Source organism: Myotis davidii, unplaced genomic scaffold (assembly GCF_000327345.1).
Source record: "Myotis davidii unplaced genomic scaffold, ASM32734v1 scaffold545, whole genome shotgun sequence".
In the NCBI taxonomy this organism is placed as follows: Eukaryota; Metazoa; Chordata; class Mammalia; order Chiroptera; family Vespertilionidae; genus Myotis; species Myotis davidii.
The window spans coordinates 2507043-2522695 of NW_006296634.1; the positions used below are offsets into that span (position 1 = coordinate 2507043).

Sequence of the window (15653 nt, forward strand, 5' to 3'; positions counted from 1 at the left end):
GATGTGACTCATACTTGTCAGTAAATGAGTATGATATTGCCCTGCTCCAGCAATACCACTAAGTAGCAAAGTGGATCCGTGTTACAAGGGTTCTTTTTTTTTTATTGATTTTTTACAGAGAGGGATAGAGAGCTAGAAACATCGATCAGCTGCCTCCTGCATACCTCCCACTGGGATGTGCCCGCAACCAAGGTACATGCCCTTGACCAGAATGGAACCTGGGACCCTTCAGTCTGCAGGCCGACGCTCTATCCACTGAGCCAAACCAGTTAGGGCACAAGGGTTCTTTGATTACCTTCCTCAGGATGATGACACCTGTATTTATGTGCTGTTCACCTGATAAATGTGTGCTGTCTGGTTAGAGAAACTTATCAGATAGTATTTGAAGTAGGAAAGGATTGCTTTTAATCTTTCTAGTTTTATTTTGGCCACATTACAGCACCCACATTTTGACATACTTACTAAATGCTTTTGATGTGTTGTTTAAAAAGTGGTAGGCCCCATAACTATCTCTAAATGACCAGGCCTATAATAATGTGGAAACATTAGTAATATGGGTTGAATAGATTATGCCTGCTAACCTTGATTCATCTTTCAAAACACCCATCTCAACCATCACTTTTTTCCATGAAGCCTTCCTTGACAGTCATAGGAAAATCAAAGGCAGAGCAGCAACCCACTGGGGACATTTCCTCCAAGTTTCTAGGTTTTGGTCATCCCACCTCTTCCCTGTAAGTGGTACCTGTCTTTTATAGTTGTTTCTGGATTAATTTGGTGTTCCACATTAGTTCTTTTAAAAAATATATATATTTTATTGATTTTTTACAGAGAGGAAGGGAGAGAGATAGAGAGTTAGAAACATCGATGAGAGAGAAACATCGATCACCTGCCTCCTGCACATCTCCTACTGGGGATGGGCCTGCAACCCAGGTACATGCCCTTGACCGGAATCGAACCTGGGACCTTTCAGTCTGCAGGCGGACGCTCTATCCACTGAGCCAAACCCTTTAATACACTTCCTAGTTCTTATAGTCATCCTAAAAGCTCAGAAATGAATTCTCTGTAGTAAACCTCTTTTTGAACTACCTAGTGTGTTTCTGTTTTTCTGATTGGATCCTAACTGATGAGTACTCGGTGGCAGGGGAGGTGCAAAGGAACAAACTCAGAACAGCATGCTTCCATCAAGGGACAATTGACTTAAGAATTTGAACCTTCCACCTGTCCATTTGGGATCCTTTACCAGTGGTTCTCAACCTCCCTAATGCCGCCACCCTTTAATACACTTCCTCATGTTGTGGTGCCCCCCCAACCATAATATTATTTTTGTTGCTCCTTCATAACTGTAATTTTGCTACTGTTATGAATCGTAATGTAAATATCTGAAATGCAGGATGTATTTTCATTGTTACAGATTGAACATAATTAAAGCGTAGTGATTAATCACAAAACAATATGTAATTATATATGTGTTTTCCGATGGTCTTAGGCAACCCCTGTGAAAGGGTCGTTCGACCCCCAAAGGGGTCGCGACCCACAGGTTGAGAACCACTGCTTTAGGCAAAGTTTCAACTGGCTTTGTTGATTGATCCTAATTATCAAGAGGAAATTGGTTGCAACTACAAAATGAGTGCAGAGGGGGCTATATTTGGAACCTAGGAATTCTTGAGTGGACAGGTGCTTTCAATACTTACATGTCCCAAAATAAGCTTTTAGTTTAAACATATTTTTAAGGAATTTTGATTTGAATAAAAAAAGCCTTAAAGTCACTCAGAGGATGGATATAATTACTATTGGGACTTTGCTTCTCCCTTTTTGGGGAGAGGCTAAGAGTACCTTTATTTGTATAAAGGATAGTTTCATCTTATTAGATGGAAGCTTGAAGTAGTTACTGTTGTTTTATGGAAATTCAAATGTGTGTACTAAACAGTCAATAGGATAAACTGGGCCAACTACTCAGCTAATGTCTCCCAACTAAAAATTTAATCCTCATACTATTCTCTGTGATGCTGTGTCTCGGGCTTTGAAACTCATCCCAGACTTGCTACTAGCATTTTTTGGCGTACCCAGAACAAGACTTATCACACTCCCTCAGGGTGGGCTGGGAGTGCCCTTAGAGGTCTGAGCACCTATTCAGGGCCCTTCTCTATGATAGTAGGTTCTGATAACCCCACCTTTGTGCCTTCACCCTGGAGTGGTAGCATCATCCTACAGTGATTATGTTTTGCCTCAGTGTTTTTACTTTTTCTGTCTTCCAGTACTTCATTAACCAAATTCCCTGTGGTAAATTTTCTCTATTTGAAACATATAATGTGATTTCCATCTTCCTAACTAGGTCTTGACTGATACATTAGTAAGTATATATTTTCATTTTGTCGAGTGTATTTTTGTGTCTTTAAGGAATGTTTAAAATTTTTCCTTATTTTGTTTTAAAACACTTTTTAGTAATTCCTTGGCATTTTCTACATTGTTGCTTTTATAGAGTCTTCTATTAAATTTTTTTTAACAAACTCGTTGATATTTATATATATAACATAGTTGCATGTATGTAATCATTTTTCCTACTACTTTATGGAATTTGTTATAAATTTTCAGTTCATTTGTATACCTAGAAAACTTAAAGGAATCACAGAGGTACTTTTTATACTTCTAATTTATTTCTCTTAATTGTTTTGGCTGATCCCTCCAATACCTCTTTGTCTTGTTTCTGATGTGTCCAGTGTTTTTCCCAATTAAGCAAGTGCTAGATTAGGGGTGAATAAATATGTTTTTATTATATCAAGGAAGTATCCATCGCTTCCTATATTGCTTTATTTCCCCCTCAAGATTGAATGTTGAATTTTAATCAAGTATCCAACATCTATGGAAAATGATCATGTAATTTTCCTTTTAGACTCTATTAATAGAATGAATTATTACCCAATTTTGAACCATCTTTCCATCTTAGAATAAATTCTATTAAAATCATCTGTATATATAAAAGCCAAAGTGACCTTTCGACCTTTGGACTGGTAGCTATGACATGCACTGACCACCGGGGGGCAGATGCTCAACGCACAGGCATGGAAACATGGAACAGACTGATGAATCTCAGAGGGAATGGGGGAGGGGGAGGGTGGGAAGAGATTAACCAAAGATCTTATATGCATACTAGAGGCCTGGTGCACGGATTCTGACATCCCCTGAGGGGTCCTGGATTGCAAGAGGGTGCAGGACAGGCCAAGTGACCCCACTGGTGCACGAATGTGTGCACCAGGCCTCTAGTGATATATAATTTTGTTCTGTTAGATTGTTTGCTAATATGTTATTTAGGACCTTTGCTTCTGGATTTATGTAATACTTTCTTATTTATTTATTTTTGGTATGATCTTTGCCAGATTTTAGAATCACTATATAATCACTTTGTAAAAATAATTTGGAAGTTTTCCATTTGCTGTGAACAACTTAAATAGCTTGAAATTACTTATTCTGTATAAAATCTGGTAAAATACACCCTGGTTGGTTCAGTGTTGTCCCATGCACCAAAAATTTGCCAGTTCAATTCCTGGTCAGGGTATATACTCCGGTTTCAGGCTTGATTCCCAGTGAGGGTCGGGGGAAGGCAGCCAACTGATGTTCTGCTCTTTTTAAAAATATACATTTTTATTGATTTCAGAGAGGAAAGCATAGGGAGAGAGAGATAGAGCCATCAATGTTGAGAGAGAATCATCGATTAGTTGCCTAATGCACGAATTCTACTGGGGATTGAGCCTGCAACCCAGGCATGTACCCTGACCGAGAATCTACCTATGACCTGGCTCACGGGTCGATGCTCAACTACTGAGCCTCATCGGCTGGGCAATGATATTCTGTTCTTACATCGACGTTTCTCTCTCTCCCTTCGCTCTCTAAAAATCAATTTTTAAAAATCTGGTAAAATTCCCTTGTGAAACCAACTGGGCCTGATTTCTTTTGAAGGTAGCTCTTTGATGACTTGATTTCTTCTACAGTACAGATTTGTTTAGGCTTTAAAAAATCTCTTCTGTGCTCAGTTTTGATCAATTTGATATTTATAGAAAAATCCATTGCATTCAGTTTTGCAAATGTTATTTGCATAAAATTATACCAAAAGTCTCTTAGTGACTTTTTTCAGGTGTACAATATAATGATTTGATATATCAGGGTGGGGCAAAAATAGGTTTACAGTTGTTTGTATGAAAAAAAAAATAAGACAAGAGTACACTCTGTAGCCCTGGCCAGTGTGGGGTCGATTACTGGTCAGGGCACATACCTAAGTTTCAGGTTCCATCCCCGGGCAGGGCATATATGGGAGGCAACCGATCAATGTTTCACTCTCACATCAATGTTTCTCTTTCCTTCTCCTTTCCTCTCTCTCTAAAATCAATAAAAGCATGTCCTTTGGTGAGGATTAAAAAAAGAAAAGAAAAAAGAATAAACTGTTTTGTGTACTCACCATGGTAAACCTATTTTGCTTCACCCTGTACATATTGTGAAATGATCACAATATGTACAGGGTGAAGTTTAGTTAACATCCCTTAACATACGGTTACAGATTTTTTTTATTGTGATAAGGACTTTTAAGATCTCTTAGCAGCTTCCAAATATACAACACAGTATTATTAACTATAAATACCTTTTGAAGCATCACCCATTTAGCTGATCCCCCACACCCACCTCTGGCGAACACCAATCTGTTCTCTGTATCTGTGAATTTTTTTTTTAAGGGGGAGAATGATGATTTTTATTTTTATTTATTTTTATTTTAATATATTTTATTGATTTTTTATAGAGAGGAAGGGAGAGGGATAGAGAACTAGAAACATCGATGAGAGAGAAACATCGATCAGCTGCCTCCTGCACACCCTCTACTGGGGATGTGCCCACAACCAAGGTACATGCCCTTGACCGGAATCGAACCTGGGACCCTTCAGTCCGCAGGCCGACGCTCTATCCACTGAGCCAAGCTGGTTAGGGCTGTATCTGTGAATTTTTAAAAAATTATTCCACAAGTAAGTGAAACAATGCAGTACTTCTCTTTATCTGACTTATTTCACTTAACATAATGCTATCCATGTTGTCACAAATGGCAGGATTTTCTTTTTTATGGCTGAATAATATTCCATTGTGTATATAGACCACATTTTTTACCCATTTTTCCATTGATGTACACTTCCATGTATTGGCTACTGTAAATAATGCTACAATGGATTCATGGGTGCAGATACCTTTTTGAGTTAGTGCTTCTATTTCCTTTAGATAAATTCCCAGAAGTAGAATTGCTGAATCATATGGTAGTTCTATTTTTAATTTTTTGAGGAAGCTCCATATTGTTTTCCATAGTGACTGCAGCAGTTTACATTGCCCCCCTGGGGTGCACAAGGGTTCCCTTTTCTCAAAATCTTTGCCAACACTTCTTATTTCTTGTCTTTTTGATGATAGCCATTCTCACAGATGTGAGGTGCAATCTCACTGTGGTTTTGATTTGCAATCTTCTGATGATTATGTGAGCATCTTTATTATTACCTGTTGACGACCCTCTGTATATCTTATATGGAAAAATGTTTATGCAGGTCTTCTGCTTGCTTTGTTGTTGCTGTTGTTGTTGTTATTGAGTTATATGAGTTCTGTATATATTTTGGAGATTAACCCCTTACCAGATATATGATTTGCAAATATTTTCTGTTTTGAAAATAGAGCTTTGTAATATAGTTTGAAATCAGGGAGCATGAGTCCTCCAGCTTTGTTCTTCCTCAAGATTGTTTTGGCTATTCAGTCTTTTATCCTTTCATCCATATTTAAGAATTTGTTCTATTTCTATGATAAGTGCCATTGGAATTTTGATAGAGATTGCATTGAATCTGTATGTGGGTTCATGTGGTATGGACATTTTAACAATATTAATTTTTCCAATCCATGAGCACAGAATGTCTTTCCATTTGTTTGTGTTGTCTTCAATTTATTTTGGTGATACTTAAAATTTTCTTTTGTTTCTTGATTATTTCCCCCATTGTAGTTTTTTACTTCGCATGTTTATGCTTTCTCCCTCTAATTCCGTTTGTTGTCTAGTGATTTCTTTTCACTGATCTTTTCAAAGAACCAGCCTTTTTATTTATTTATTAGTATACTAATTGTTGTTTGTAACTCAGTTCTGCTTTTATCTTTATTTCTTATTTGTTGTCTATTTTCTAACTTTTTGAGTCACATGCTAAAATTAATGTGTCTTCTCTCTTTGATTTTTATTGATAAATTTAAGGCTACTAATTTTCCCTCTGGGTAGGGTATTTGACTTTATCTTATAGATTCTGTTAAATAGTGTTATCATTTTGTTTTCTGCAATTTTATTTTGTATTTTCTCTTTGATTAAAAACTGTTTAATAATTAAAATTTTTCTTGGTTAGCCAAAGCCGGTTTGGCTCAGTGGATAGAAAAACATCTATGTGAGAGTGAAACATTGATTGGTTGATTTCTGGGCTCTCAATTCTGATCATTAGTCTATTTGTCCTTATGCCAATACATGCTATTTTGAAAACTATAGCTTTCAACAAACTGAGCCACGTAGGCGAGGGCAAGAATTTTTTTCTGTATTAACTACTTTTTGGAATTTATTGAGCTTTTCTTTGTGGCCCAATATATGATCAGTTTTAATGAATGGGTTTTTGAAAAGTATGTATCTTCTGAGAGTACAGAATTTAACACATAACTGTAAGATTGCCTGTTTATTGTCTTTTATTTTTCTTGATCTGCTGTCTATTTTTTGTGTGTTCATATTGCTCCTTTTTAAGTCCAGTAGTTTTTATGGAAGTTGATGACATGTTATTTGGTGCATTGATAATCATAACTGTTAGAGTTGATCTTAGCCTTATAAAGTGCCCTTTATCTCATTCAGAGCTTTTTGTCTTGAATTCTGTCTTTAGTTGGATTGTGTCCCCTGATATCTTTTCCTTGCCTATTATACCTTAGCTCATGCTTTTATGTTTAACTTTTCTGAGTTTATTTTAGGTGTATATTTTAGGATATAGTGTAGAATTGGGTATTGCTTTGTGATTCAGCCTGAAAATATTTTTCTTTTTAAGTAGATTATACATTTTGCCATTACTGATATGTCTGCTATATTTGGTCACAATTATATCATATTGTCTTACGGTTATATTTTAAGTCTTTTTCCATGTGTTATATTTTCTGTTCTCTTTTTAGGTTTTGTACTTTTGCCCTTTGTTCCAGTGCATGCTTTTAAAATGTTTTTGTTGATTTCAGAGAGGAAGGGAGAGGGAGAGAGAAATCATTGATCAGCTGCCTCCTGCATGCCCCATACTGGGGACCCCACACTGGGGATTGAGCCCACAACCTGGGCATGTGCCCTGACCAGGAATCAAACCATAACCTCCTGGTTCAAAGATTGACATTCGATCACTGAGCCACGCTGGCCAGGCTCAGTGGTTTGTTTTTAGTCATGTAACTTTTTATACATCCTGAGACCTCCCTTTCTTGCTTTGGTTCCTTCCACAAGGAATTAAACAAGTTTAACAAGAAAATTAGCTTATAATTTCTTCCTCCTCATCTCCTTCCTCTCTACTACCCAATTACATTTTAAATTATGTTTCTATATTTCCTTGTATATAAGAAGTGGAGTCTACTGTAAGACACACTTTTTTTAATGTGCCACTTATGAAAAATACTGCCAATTAACGTATGACACACTATCAATCATAAGGCACATCTTTATTTCAGAGATGTTAAAATGTGATAAAGGAGTTTTAAAATAATTAAAACAATCTTATTTACTATTGTACTCTTAAATATGCTAATGTTTTTTCTTCTTGGTTAACTCTAAAAGATAATTTCAACTATTCTACTAGTATATGAACCAATCAGTCAGCTTTTTCTGCTTATTCCTTCTCTGTCCCTCCTTTTTTCCAAAATGTCTCCAATCATCTCTTGGTTGGCAGAAGCTGATCCCTGTAGAATCCCTGTAGAATCCTCAGGAATACAACAGTATTACCTGAGTTCCTCCATGTTCAAAACTCTTTGAGCCTTGAAGTATAGTTTTGCTAGATATAAAAATCCTTGGCTTACATTTTCTTTCCTTGCATATATTGTGTGCTTTATAATGATTTCTTAAACATACATGTATATATACTGAGTCATTATTGAATATGTTATAATTCTGAAATATAAAAAGTCATTAAAGTGATTTATCATATATTAATGATTACTAGAGAAAATTTATATAATCATCTCAATTGAGTATACTCACTAAACCCTGTGTGATTATCCCACGGTGAGAGTACAGCTGTAGGACCAGGGTATCTGGCTGAGGGTACCAATAAGAAAGAGGGAGCATCTGGAATCCAAATGATTTGTCCTAAACAAGGGTATAGATTCTGGGAGAAATATTTGGAGGTGGCAACTAATGCTCTGAAAAAAGAAATCATTTCAGTTCTAACTTGGAACATTTTTGTAAGCATATTTCGAATAAAGCTATAACTTCATTATGAGAAAATTAATATCTTACATTTTCGTCAAAGCCTTTTCTTCTGGCTTGTTCAGCCAAATCTTTGTTTTTCCTACTGAAAATATAAAAGAAAAATTAGAGGCACATGTCAGTAAATAGGGAAATGCCAGCATAAAGTACAAGCAGATTTATATAAAGGTTCTGAATTGCATTTCTGTTCTTTTTGATATCTGACTTTTTGGAAAATGTGGTCATTAAGAAGTTACTCAGAGAATTACATTTCTAACTATAAAAAAGTATTTATGTCCCATTGTCAGAGGTGTGGGTTTGGAAAGCATTTTAATGACAAAGTGACTCAATAAATGTAAGTGTATTCTTAATGTTTTGTGTAAATGTTTTTATTTCAATAGCTAAATAAATGCATTAAATGTAGACTAAAATTGTCTCCTACCTTTAGAGAAGGAATTTCACCCTCTTGTCCAGCTTCTGTTAAGTATTATTAGTGGTATGGCATACCTTATACTTCTTTTAAATTAGCTTAGAGTTTCAAGACACTCTCAGAAGTTAAGCACTACTGGATTTATGAACATATTTAGAGCCAGCACTTTGGATGGTGGTGGTTTTGCTATCAAAATCTTACTCTTGCCAAAACCGGTTTGGCTCAGTGGATAGAGCGTCGGCTTGCGGATTGAAAGGTCCCAGGTTCGATTCCGGTCAAGGGCATGTACCTGGGTTGCGGGCACATCCCCAGTAGGAGATGTGCAGGAGGCAGCTGATCGATGTTCCTCTCTCATTGATGTTTCTAACTCTCTATCTCTCTCCCTTCCTCTCTGTAAAAAATCAATAAAATATATTAAAAAAAATCTTACTCTTATAGGTTTCTCATACAATATAGAGATTTAAAATGGTAAATTAAAAATTTTAAGTCATCTTACCTTTTATTGTCTTCATCCTCTTGAGGTTTCTTTAGTTTGAGTTTTTTGAGCACCTTGTTGTAACTCTGGACATAATTAAAAATAAAAAATATATCCTGTATTGTTAATTTTTGGTCCAGGTAAAGGAAATAAGGAATGCTTGTCTCTAGGGATTGCTACACTAAAGAAAAGTAGAGACAAATGCTATGATTATCCTCCTTTTCAGTTTGTCAGCACTATGGTTTCTGCCTGCTGATGCAAAGGAAAAAGTTTTGTGGGCATCAGACCTGCACTTGGAAAAAAAAAACCCTTTAAAAAGTACTTTAACAAACAACATATATGCATAGCCCATGGTCACAGACAATAGTGGGGCTGGGAGATAGGTGGGCAAAGAGGGGAGGAAGGGAGAACATCTGTAATAGTATCAACAATAAAAAGTACTGTTAACAGTTTTTGCATTAAAGATGTTAACACACTGTGGCCCCTATGGCTCAGTTAGTTGGGCATCGTCCTGTGGACAGAAAGATTGCCTGTTTGGTTCCCAGTTAGGGCACTTGCCTGGGATTCAGGCTTGATCCCCAGTAGGAGGCAGCTGGTCAACATTTCTCTTCCTCAAATCAATAAAATAAAAAAATTAAAATAAAAAGTTAACACTTTAATGCATAGAACCAACATAATCAAGATAAATGATGAAACCACAAGGAAGTTCATTGGTGGACATATTAATAGTTTGTTTTTACACATAAATTCTTGGACACAGTTCTTAAATCCCACTAACCCTACACCAATTAGGACCTTTTTCATGTGAAGTGTTTTAGTTAAAGCTGTGGCTATGCAGAGGTAGGCAAGATGGTTTGTACACACATGACGTCGTGTCAAAAGGACAGAGAAGGCCCGGCCTGTGTGGCTTAGTGGTTGAGCATTGACCCAGGAACCAAGAGGTCATGGTTCATTTCCCAGTCAGAGTACATGTCCGGGTTGCAGGCTTGGTCCCCATTGGAGGGCATGCAGGAGGCAGCTGATCAATGATGCTTCTCATCGATGTCTCTCTCCCTCTCCCTCTCTAAAAATCAATAAAAACATATTTTAAAAAGAAATAGAGGCCAGAGAAGATTGCTTTGTTGGAGGAAATAGAATGTCAGTGAGAGAGCACAGGGAATATACTTGGGGTCAGAGAATGACATGAGCAGAGGAGAGAGTGAGAGGAAGCATAGTAATAGCACTGTGCTTACAACATTTGCTGGGACCTACCATACTAGAAATGGAGGCATAGGAGGTAGAAATTCTATAGTTAGATGACTGTAAAGAAAGATAGTTTGGGGCTGTGAGACTTTAGAAGGGCCCTGAATGGGTAAAGAATTTGAAATAATTTATTTGAATATTATTTTCTTAGCCCTGGCCCATTTGGTTCAGTGGCTAGAGCATCGGCCTGTGGACTGAAGCGTCACAGATTTGATTCTGGTCAGGAGTAGATCCCTGCCAGGTCAGTGCGTATATGGGAGGCAACCAGTCGATGTCTCTCACATCGATGTTTCTCGGTGTCTCCATTCCTTTCACTCTTTCTAAAAATCAATGGGAAAATATTCTTGGGTGAGAGTTAACAACAAGAATAATAAGAATTTGAACTTTTTTTGATAGGCCTGGGGAAACTGAAGAATTTTGAGCAGAAAAATGATATGCTCAGAGCTGGCCTGGCACAGGAAAGAGGCTAGAACAGGTAAGATGTTACTATACAAAAGCCTGGGTGAAAAGTACTGAGGGCCCTGATAAAGTGGTGACAGAATTAAGAGTGTCCTTGAGTTCCACACACATGAGCAAAAACTAGACAAGCCTTGGCAGCAGATCATATAAGCGACAAGGAAATAAATCCGAGGTATTAGAGCCCAGGGCACCTGAGAAGAGTGTTGTCATTAATGGAAATAGGAAAGTGAGGAAGGTAAGGCACATGGAGTTCTGAGTTTGGATTGTTTATAGAAATAAGCCAGCATCTAAATGGAAAACTTTTGGAGAGAGATGTTTATTCAGTGCTTTGCATTTAGTAAATAGCCCAATTACTATTTGATACATTAAACTCTGAAATAATTTTGGTCACGCTTTTTTAAAAAGCCAGAGAGTTTATTTCACTGCCCTGGTAGTGAAATAATACAAAAATGATTATCACTGGGCCAAACCAAAAAAACACACACACTCCCCTCAAAAACACACATACCAGAACCAGAACCCACTTTTGGGTTTAAGTGTTATTTAAACTACAAGCGTATAAACTGAACAAGATTTGTCTTAGAATTCTAAATAGGAAAAGAATGTGACATACCTTCTTAATCATTTCACCAAGTTTAAAAGATGGTCTTCTGCCTAATGAATAATCATCTTGCACTTCCAAATAGGTATAATTAATTATTGCCAAGAACATGTTCTGGAGAGAAATACTCAAATAAGAAATTATTTCAATAAACATTTAGTTTAAATGTTAGTGATTTTGGCAAGTGTTGGGATTTGTAAAATAAGATTTAAATTTTAAAAGTAACTCATATGGTCAGTGATAGAGAAATTGCTCTGAAGACTAAAATATAGTAGACTGGGTAATGTGTAGTTTGTGGACCTGGGCAGACATGTTTATGGAAAATAAACAATTTAAAATAGTGCATATGAGTGGTTACTTATATATGCATTAGTCAATGTGAAGTGTTCTCACAGCTAACCAGTGGTACTATAATTTCTTCTAAGTTGTTCATTTTTCACTCTAAAATATGTACGCAAAAAAAGGAAACATATATGGTCATTCTTACCAGTAGGACAAAGACTATGAAAAAGATGAAGGTGATGAAGTAAATGGGTCCCAAGATACGATTTTCTTGCTGAATAGCAGCAAAATCAAAATCCCCAATAATAATTCGAAACTGTGCAAATCTTTGATAAGAAGAAAGAAAAAGATTAGAAAATATATCCCTTTATACATGCATGACAACTGATGGGAGTTACCAATGTGTTAGGAAAGTATTTAGCTGTGTATGGGGCATATGCTGTATGGCTTTAGTTAAGTTACAGCACAGAGTTCTATAAAACTGGATGTAGAAAATTCCCCTGAAGCCAAGACTTGAGGTACCTCAATAGATGAACAGGTAGCCTAGGAAATGTTGGGCTTCAATTTATTTAACTAATGTCAACCCAGTGTTTACCTGCAAGATTTGAACCTTGAGCTACTTTTTTACCAACTGATCTTCACAGTGGCCTCCTTAGCTATTCCTGTGCCTTTCTAAAGCTTAGAATACTTTCACTTTGTTCAAGTGGTTTTCAACTTGTACCTAGAACTAAGAGCCCTAAAATGTCTTCTGATATCAATGATATGTTTAATTTTTGCTCTTCTTTGGAAATAAAGAGCCAATAATTAGTCACTTGCTGAGTCTCAAACATGATCCTGAGGTTTATTTTATTCTCTTCAATAACAATAAAAACTTAGTTTTGATGTGAAATAGCATTTAAAATATATTTTTTTAATTCTTCATTTTCATAATTTTAAAGATGGAAAATTAAGAAATTAAGGCTTGGAATGAGCATAGCTGTAGAGGTAGAATTAGAATCTCTTAATCTGAGGTCTTATTATTCTCATTAATTTGCAGTGGCATTGCCAGACACATCAGGGGTATGTTATAAATTATGTGAGTTCTGTATATTAAGGGGGAATCTGGGAAGGAACTTTTGAAGTATGTAGATACTTCGCATGATTGGCCAGTCAGTCAAAAGGGAGAGCGCTTCTTGTTACTTGTTGCTTTAGCCAATCACATAAAGGGTCATAGGGCTAGCTACCAAGAAGGAAGAAAATGCATTCAAAGAAATCAACAATTTGGAGTCCTAGGACTCAGAGTTATCTGGAATTTCATTCCTAATACCCAAAACCTTATTAAGTCATGCTCAAAGTATTTATTCAGCTTTTAATACTGGTTTGTAATGCTCTTCTACACAAGGTAAAAAGAGAAATGCTAAATTGCAGAGTCCAAAATTTCGCAAAAAATCAAATGATTTTTCCTTTTTGGGATAGGAGAATAAAAGGTTCTGTTTTAATATTTCTAACGTGATCTTTTTAAAAAAAAAACACACATTTTTTTTATTGATTTCAGAGAGAAGGGAGACATAGAAACATCAGTGATGAAAGAGAATCATCGATTGGCTGCCTCCTGCTGGGGATCAAGTCTACTACCTGGGCATATGTCCTTGACCAGAATCGAACCCGAGACCCTTCAGTCCGGAGACGGACACTCTATCCACTGAGCCAAACCACCTAGGGCTAGCCCAGGACATCTTAATTCAAGTTTAAGATATGAGATTCCTTGGACACCTAGGTGATTAAACTCAGGCTTCAAGTCACTATAAGGGGTTTACTTTTAACTTGAGGCTGGAACACTTTAGGCTTCCTGCTTGATTTGTAAAGAGGTTATCTGAAAATCCACCTTTGCCCTCCACACCCTAACACAAACACACATGCAGGTCCTGGGCATTGTCTTTTGTCTCCTTCCGAAAAGGTGGTCAGAAACACAGTTTCTCAACTTTTTTTTTTCTAGATCAGGGTGGAGATTTTGGGAAGATGGTAAGAAAAACTCAGAATCTGTCTCCTCACCGAGACAACAATCACATTGGCAGCTGTCTGGTCTGATATAATTATTTTGGAATGCTGGAGTCTGTTGAAGGCTCACAACTTCCAAGGAAAGGCTGAGACAATTTTGATCAATTCCAGTTTTTAGTTTGGCGGTAGCTACCCATCTCCCACCTCCATCCCATGGCCTACAGCTGTGCATGTATTCCTGGAATAGTTTACACGCAGCTCGTGAGAGCCAGGATGGGCAATAAGGACCCTGTTCTCCAGACATCAGGGGTTTGTGTTCTGATTGCTGCTTCTGATCAGAGGTGCAGACACAGAGGCAGGTGTTCTCCACATCTTTGTTGTAAGCTCCTTCTCCCCACAGCTGAAGCAATGTCCTTGGGATTTAAAGGGCTAGTGCCCCTCCTCCCCCTTCATTTTTCTCTTTTTCCCCCTTTGGGAGATACTATAGCCTAGGATGGTATTCAAAACCAACTGCATATATGGAGGAAATTAGAAGTTCACCATGCATGCCCTAAGGAAAACACAGGCTCAGAAAAGACCTAAGAAAACATTAAGTTTACATCTTAGGCTGATACTTAGTTTGGAGACAGTCTGCAATAACAACAAACCCAGCAAACCCTGGGGAAGGGAAAGAATCTAACTTACAGAGTTACCACATTATTACATTCAAATGTCCAGTTTTCAACAACAACAAAATGACAAGACATACAAAGATACAGTAAGGCCCACTAAAAGGAAAGAAATAAACCAATAGAAATAATTTTAGACAAAGATCAGATGGCAGGCCTGCTAGACAAAGACTTTAAAACAACCATCTTAAAGATGTTCAAAGTACTAAGAAGACATGGAGAAAGTAAAGGACATATGAATAAAATGGAAATATAAATAAAAAGAAAAACTAAAAAATTATAGAGCTAAAGATCAATAACTGAAATGAAAATTCACCAAAAAAAAATTTTTTTTTCACCAGAGGAATTCAAAAGCAGATTTGAACAAGCAGAAGGAAAAATAATCAGTGAATTTGAAGATTATTATCGAGTCTGAGGAACAGAAAAAAAAAAGATTGAAGAAAAGCAAGCAGAGCTAAGGGACCTTGGGGCCATCAAGTGAGCCAACATATGCGTAAGCACATGAAATCACTATCACTAATTAGGGAAATGCAAATCAAAACCACAATGAAATATCTCATACCCATTAGAATAGCTACTAAAAAAAAATACTGGAAAATAAAAAGTTGGGGAACCAAGATGGCGGCATAGGTTAACGCCGGAGTTTGCTGCCTCGAACAACCACTTCAAAAATACAACTAAAAGATGGAACGGACATCACCCAGAACCACAGGAAGGCTGGCTGAGTGGAAGTCCTACAACTAGGAGGAAAGAGAAACGCATACCGAGACTCAGAGGAGGCGCAGTGCTGAAGTCAAATACTAAGGTGTGGACTGCATGCAGAGTGGGCTGGCGGCTGCGGGCGTGGTTGGCGTTTTCAAACGGGAGGGAGTCGCAGACTCTGAGCTTCAGATCCGGGCGAGTCTTTAGGGACCCCGACTCAAACGGGAGAAGCGGAACTGTCTGGCTTTGGTCGGAACTCGGAACTCGAAGGCAGCTTTCTCTCCGAGGTTTGCAGCGGTTCCTGGGAATCAGAGAGGCAGAGCCCTTGGGGCGGGGACTGGGGGCAGCCATAACTGCTC

The 15653-nt window shown here is 37.3% G+C and overlaps 1 protein-coding gene across 4 annotated transcripts in view; it reads right to left on the reverse strand.

Annotated features, from left to right (window-relative positions):
- PKD2L2 (polycystin 2 like 2, transient receptor potential cation channel) overlaps nt 1-15653 on the reverse strand; it is a 40561-nt gene that overhangs the window by 5589 nt on the left and 19319 nt on the right. For 3 of the 4 annotated variants that reach the window (XM_006772470.1, XM_006772471.2, XM_015569646.1), the window contains exons 9-12: nt 12153-12273; nt 11678-11779; nt 9385-9449; nt 8510-8564 (exon numbers count right to left, since the gene is read on the reverse strand). In XM_006772470.1, the coding sequence (XP_006772533.1) occupies nt 8510-8564; nt 9385-9449; nt 11678-11779; nt 12153-12273 (343 nt within the window). The remainder of the gene's footprint in view (nt 1-8509; nt 8565-9384; nt 9450-11677; nt 11780-12152; nt 12274-15653) is intronic. The other variant, XM_006772472.2, reaches the window with a different exon arrangement.